The sequence below is a fragment of the Medicago sativa genome, chromosome 7 (assembly GCF_051527215.1).
Source record: "Medicago sativa cultivar Bolivia chromosome 7, Bolivia_mono, whole genome shotgun sequence".
In the NCBI taxonomy this organism is placed as follows: Eukaryota; Viridiplantae; Streptophyta; class Magnoliopsida; order Fabales; family Fabaceae; genus Medicago; species Medicago sativa.
Window position 1 is genome coordinate 24675251 of NC_140755.1, and position 6968 is coordinate 24682218.

Below are 6968 nucleotides of genomic sequence, written 5' to 3' on the forward strand. Positions count from 1 at the left end.
GTAACTATTTTTCTGTCCTGTAAAATCCTTTAAAAAAAAAGTATGTTAAATCCTTCAATAAAAATGGATTCCAAGATTCCCGAATCTATAAAAAAATGTGATTATAATCGAAGTTGTGTAGTAAGTATAGTCAGAGGACACAAATGCTACAGCTAGTTAACTAGTTAATGGTCAACCAATGTAAAGTCAATGTATCAAAATGTGAGCTTTCTTAGAAATTTTTAAGCAACCACATATTAATTCTAAGTCAATAGTAATACAATGGCCATGTTGTGATGCCACTATTTTCAAAGTCACCCATTTTTATTTTATTCGGAATCATTCTGTTTATCTACTTGGCAAGTTGACATTGATCATATCTTGGTTAATTAAATTTCTCAATTTCATGTTATAAAAGGCCACAAACTACATCACATTTCTACAAAGAAACAAAGTTTTTATTTTAGAAATAAGAATTAAAAGGTTTTGAGATGGAGAATAACACAAATACTACTACTGCTGCTGCTGCTACTACAAGTGCACCCTCAAGTTCAACAGTTTCAAGAACTGTCCTCCTCCTCTTGAGGGTGTTAACTTTTCTGTTCCTTCTCATTGCTTTCATAATCATTGTCTTAACAAAGGAAACTTTAGACACAGATGATGATGGGGAATCTGAACTTAAGTTCAAAGATATCCATGCTTATCGGTGAGTATATGACTACTAACTAATTATGAATAAAATCATAGTAGTGGCTCAAATTAATTAATATGTTAAATGTATGTTTAAGTTTTTAGTTTATCCCTTTGTAAAATTACTTTTTTAGATTCTAACCCTGTAATTTAAAGATTTTTTGGTTTTGGACCTTCGGCATATTTTTTTTAAAATCAAGAGACTTTCGCTTTCGCATCCTGTAATTTGAGCGAATTTTGGTTTACCCTCCGTCTTATCATCGATTTTGTCCCGTCAAAATTCATGAAGATTCAAAACCAAAGAATCTTCAAATTACAGGGTTGAAATCTAAAAATATAATTTTATTATAAGAGGTAAACCAAAAACCAATAATATTACAGGGGGTAAACATATATTGACCCTTAATTAATTAATCTAGAAAAATCATGTATGGTTTTGTTTTTTCCTTCAATATTTATTTTGCATCTTTTCTATATTAACTAGCTACAATTTTGGGAATGTAGATACATGCTCTCAACAATAGTAATTGGGTTTGCATACAATTGCCTGCAAATGGCACTTTCAATTTTCACTGTGGTATCAGGAAATCGTGTATTAAATGGTGGAGCAGGCTATAAGTTTGATTTTTATGGTGATAAGGTACATCAACATCCCATAACAAGTCTTCAAGTATATGAAATGACTTTCTATGATATATTTTGGTTTAATTACACTTTTGATTATTTAAGTTATTTTTATGTTTTATTTTGGTCCCATAAGTTTTTTTAGTTCTACTTTGATCACTTAAGTTACACGCATAGACATTTTGGTTCCTTAAGGTACAAATTTTAGACAATTTGATGGGTCTCAAAATGTAAGTAGTGAAATATAAAGACAAAAATAGAGAACTGTAATTGTATTGATTTGGAAAAGGAACAATTGATGGAAAATGAATAACTAACTGTAAGAAAATAACAAGATTGTTAACAAGCTAACAATCTCCCAAAAGCACTAAGGCTCCCACAATGCACGTAATGTGAATTGTTCTGCTAACAGAAAACTCCGCTGAGAGACTCTCTCTCCACTGTCCCTCTTATATAATGCTAGTTCCATGCATCACATGCATTCCATGCATCATTCCCTCCACGTCATTACCCTTCATGCCTTTCTTACGTTTTCTCTGATAAACTCTCCACACTTTGGGCTTTTGACCAAAATGAAGGCCCAATTGCTCATCAGCATTTCTATCAATACCACCCCCTTCAGCAAGGACCTTGTCCTCAAGGTTAAATTCTGGAAACTGTCCTCTGATCACATCATTGTCCTCCCAAGTAACATCGTCTATGGACTTGTTTTTCCACTGAATTAAGCTTTGAGGGGTTGAAACACCATTCTGCATAGTAACTCTAGATCCGAGCACTTTCACAGGATAAATCTCCTCATCAAGGATAACTTCTAGTTCCTTAGGCAACTCCCCTTGCACATGATATTCACCGACTGCTTTCTTAAGTAAAGAAACATGAAAAATTGGATGAATTCTGGACTGATCAGGTAACTGCAACTTGTAAGCAACTTCCCCAATTTTCTCAATTATCTTAAAAGGACCATAGAATCTAGCTGCCAATTTCTGATTGATTCTCTTAACCACAGATTGCTGTCTGTGAGGCCTGAGCTTCAGAAACACCCATTCCCCCTCCTTAAAATTCACATCTCTTCTCTTCTTATCAGCATACCATTTCATCTGCTGTTGAGCCTTCAGAAGATGAGTTTTTAACTGATTCAACGCTTCATCTCTGTCTTGTAATTCAACAGCAACTGCAGCTACCTTAGTTTCATTGCTAAGGAATCTCAGCAACTTAGGTGGCTGTCTTCCATATACAACTTCAAACGGGGATTTACCAATTGACACATGAAAGGTAGTATTATACCAATACTCTGCCCAAGGCACCCAGTAAGACCAATGCTTAGGTTGTTCAGCTGCAAAACACCTAAGGTAACTCTCCAGACATCTATTGATGACCTCAGTTTGGCCATCAGTTTCAGGATGGTAAGATGAGCTCATCTTTAGTGTTGTGCCCTGCAGTTTGAATAGCTCTCTCCAAAAATGACTCATAAACAGTGGATCCCTATCACTCACCAATGAGTTAGGTATTCCATGAAGCCTGACTACTTCTTTCACAAAGACTTCAGCCACAGTCTTAGCAGTATAAGGATGTTTCAGTAAAATAAAATGACTATACTTTGATAGTCTGTCCACCACCACCATTACAGCTTCAAATCCCTTAGATTTAGGCAACCCTGTAATAAAATCAATGGACAAATCCTCCCATACCAAGTTGGGTATTGGCAAAGGTTGCAATAACCCTCCAGGAGTAGTGGCAGCATATTTCTGTCTTTGGCACACATCACATGCTCTCACATAGTCCCTGATAGTTTTCTGCATGCCTACCCAATACAAATTCTCTGCTATTCTTCTATAAGTTCTTAGAAATCCAGAGTGACCACCCATAGGACTCTCATGGAATTCCTTCAATAAGGCAGGAATCGAAGGTGAACTCCTGCCTATCACCAAGCGCCCTTGGTAAAGTAATGCACCCTGTTGTATCTCAAATCCAGGATGATTATCAGGATCTTTCTCCACTTTCTTCATAATTTCCTGAATAGATGCGTCCTGTTTCACTTCCTGTAGCAACTGATTACTCCCCGGCCAAATAGGTGTATGCACCATAACAGTCAATTCTCCTTCATCAAAACAACGAGATAACGCATCAGCTGCCTTATTTTCCGGTCCAGGCTTGTACTTAACTTCAAATTGATAACCCAAAAGCTTGGCTAACCAACACTGTTGGTCTGGTGAAGATATTCTTTGTTGTAAAAAGTATTTCAGGCTCTTGTGGTCCGTGTAAACCACAAATTCTTTTCCCAATAGATAGTGTCTCCAATGTTGGATTGAAAGAACCAAAGCCATTAATTCCTTCTCATACACAGACTTAGCCAAATTACTATCAGATAAAGCTTTACTAAAATATGCAATAGGCTGTCTATTTTGCATTAATACAGCCCCAATTCCCCTGCCTGCAGCATCACATTCTACTTCAAACGGAAGTGAAAAATTAGGTAAGGCTAACAAAGGAGATGTAGTCATTATTTTTTTTAACTTAATGAAAGCCTCCTTAGCAGCTTCACTCCATGAAAAGTTGTCTTTCTTAGTCAAATCAGTAAGAGGTCTAGCAATTTTTCCATAATCTTTGACAAATTTCCTATAGTAACCTGTGAGACCTAAGAAACCACGCACTCCTTTAACATTCTTAGGTTCTGGCCATTCCAAGATGCATTTTACCTTCCCAGGATCAACAGATACGCCCTCTCCAGAAATGATATGGCCCAGGTAATCAATCTGCAAGCACCCAAATTTGCACTTTGATTTGTTAGCCACAAAGCAATGCTTGATCAGCACATCCAATACTTGCTTCAAATGCACCAGATGGTCTTGCTCATTCTTGCTATAGATCAGGATATCATCAAAGAACACCAGGACAAATTGTCTAAGGAAGGGTCTGAATATGTCATTCATTGTAGCCTGAAAAGTTGCAGGAGCATTCATCAAGCCAAATGGCATCACCAAATATTCATAATGACCATTATGAGTACGAAAAGCTGTCTTATGAACATCTTGTTCCTGCACACGGATCTGGTGGTAACCTGACTTCAAGTCAATCTTGGAAAAAACTGTTGAGCCAAATAATTCATCTAGCAACTCGTCCACGATAGGAATGGGGTATTTGTCAGGAATGGTTGCCTTGTTGAGAGCCCTATAATCAACACACATTCTCCACGAGTTGTCCTTCTTCTTCACCAAAATAACTGGACTTGAAAACGCACTCATACTAGGCCTGATGACCCCAGTCTGAAGCAACTCCTCCACTTGCCTTTCAATCTCTTCTTTTTGGTGGTGAGGGTATTTGTAAGGTCTGACGTTGACTGGCCCATGATTAGGTAGGAGATTGATCTTGTGCATTTGTTCCCTCTCAGGAGGAAGTGATATTTTCTCTTTGAACACTTCTGGAAACAACTCCAACAATTCCATAATTCCCTCCTGAACCACTTCATTGACATCATGTTTCTTCTCCTCCTTTGGCCACCACCAGTCATGGTTAACCTCCATTCCTCTACCTTCTAAGAAAGAATTCAAACACCCCGTAGGCAACTGTTTCCCTCCTTGACCTTGTAAAGTCACCATTTCACCATCATGCCAAAACTGCATAGATAAGTCCTTCCAATCCATGACAACCTTCCCCAACGTACTCAACCAAGAAACACCTAAAACCACATCCAATCCTCCTAATTCCAACACCAAAGCATCCACCTCAAAGTTTTTAGACCCAAGAGTAAGTCTAATACCCCTACAAATTCCATTTGACAGTACCTTATGACCATCCCCCAATTTGATCCACTTCACATTGGTGGGAGTCACTGTTAACCCAAGAGCAGTAATTAGCTCAGGAGAGATAACTTCACACGCATCTCTTCGGTCGTATTTTGCACATCAAAATAGATCTCAGCTCTAGTGATCCATCCTACAGGATCGTCTCCTTCAAACACCGGTAGCTTAACCTTCTTACCGGAAAGTCGCGATTCCTGAAAATGATTATCTGAAGATTCACTCGAATGAGTAAACTCCGGTGTTGGTCGCGTCTCTAGTCGCTTGCTTAATTCACTCAGCACAGCGCTTTGTTGTTGCATCGTAACGCTTTGTTGCTGCATCTGTTGCGAGAGTACCAACAACGCAGATTTCATCTCTCCCATCTCTGCTTCCAGTGCGTCGACTCTTTCTGCCATCTTGGGTTGGCGTGGCATCTACAATTGCAGACACTGTGTTGTTTGGATCCGGTAGGTCGGACCAATTGATGGGTCTCAAAATGTAAGTAGTGAAATATAAAGACAAAAATAGAGAACTGTAATTGTATTGATTTGGAAAAGGAACAATTGATGGAAAATGAATAACTAACTGTAAGAAAATAACAAGATTGTTAACAAGCTAACAATCTCCCAAAAGCACTAAGGCTCCCACAATGCACGTAATGTGAATTGTTCTGCTAACAGAAAACTCCGCTGAGAGACTCTCTCTCCACTGTCCCTCTTATATAATGCTAGTTCCATGCATCACATGCATTCCATGCATCATTCCCTCCACGTCATTACCCTTCATGCCTTTCTTACGTTTTCTCTGATAAACTCTCCACACTTTGGGCTTTTGACCAAAATGAAGGCCCAATTGCTCATCAGCATTTCTATCACAATTTAGGGCATAGAAACTAAAATGTCTCATGTTTATAACTTAGCCAAAATGTAACAAAGTTTTTCTAAGGAACTAAAGTGAAAGTTAAAATTAAGATAAAGAAACAAAACCATAGTTTAGCCTATATATGTTTTTTTTTTATCTCATAATATTGTCATTTTAAACTAAATTTGTTTTTTTCTTGGACAGATTATATCATACTTTCTACTTTCCGGTTCAGCTGCTGGATTTGGTGCCTCAGAAGATTTGCATATATTCTTCAAAGCAAATGGTTTTCCCTTAAACTCATTCTTTGGAAAGGCTAATGCTTCTGCTAGTCTTCTTCTATTTGGATTTCTCACCACAGCCATAGCATCAGTTTTCACTTCATTTGCTTTGCCAAAGAAAGCTTATAAGTTTGATGCACAAAATGATCTATGTTCCTAGATTACTATTTTCTTTGCCAAAGAAAGCTTTGTTGGTCAATCAATTATGTTTTGTGATGGATTTGTTTGTATCATCCTTCTTTTGTTTAAAATTTTCTATCCTAAGTAAGAATTGTACTTGTTTTGATTTTTTTTTTTTAAATAGAATGGATGAACTCCTCTTGTTTTACTTCAATGTTATATACTTTTTTTTTTAAATAGAATGACCTTGTAAGACCATCCCCAATGGTGGTGTCTTTACCAATTAAGACACCGTACCTAATAGGTATCCCCATTGGGGAATTTTTTTTTTTGGGGGTCTCTTAAGACCCGGGGTCTTATTTAAGACCTCCAACTTTAAACGGGACCCACACGCTTTTAATATTAAAAAATTGAAATGTAGTGATATAAAATTATTGATAGTTGATGAGTGGGTCCCATTTAAGAACTTTGTGTAAGATCTGGGTTGGAGGGATTGAGTGCTTATTAGGTACTACTATTAAAAAGTAATTGATGAAGACATAAATTATTATCAATTAAAGTGACATTAATAAATTATTTTACAACTATTTTTTAAGGAGATTTAAAGGTTATATACATGTTACGATTTTTTAAG

The 6968-nt window shown here is 37.1% G+C and overlaps 1 protein-coding gene across 1 annotated transcript; it reads left to right on the forward strand.

The window, feature by feature from the left end:
- Positions 1-404: 404 nt before the first annotated feature.
- On the forward strand, positions 405-6447 carry LOC146905090 (CASP-like protein 4D1). Its single transcript, XM_085724462.1, has 3 exons — positions 405-685; positions 1174-1309; positions 6138-6447. Exons 1-3 carry the CDS (start codon positions 471-473, stop codon positions 6372-6374), a joined length of 588 nt encoding a protein of 195 aa, XP_085580588.1. The 5' UTR covers positions 405-470; the 3' UTR covers positions 6375-6447.
- The last annotated feature ends 521 nt before the right edge of the window (positions 6448-6968 follow it).

What these genes read in the sequence shown, in the direction of transcription:
- LOC146905090 (XM_085724462.1), top strand. Translation starts at nt 471, where the DNA reads ATGGAGAATAACACAAATACTACTACTGCTGCTGCTGCTACTACAAGT. An exon ending in AAAGATATCCATGCTTATCG is followed by an intron (nt 686 to 1,173) that starts GTGAGTATATGA and finishes TTGGGAATGTAG; the next exon opens with ATACATGCTCTCAACAATAG. An exon ending in TTGATTTTTATGGTGATAAG is followed by an intron (nt 1,310 to 6,137) that starts GTACATCAACAT and finishes TTTCTTGGACAG; the next exon opens with ATTATATCATACTTTCTACT.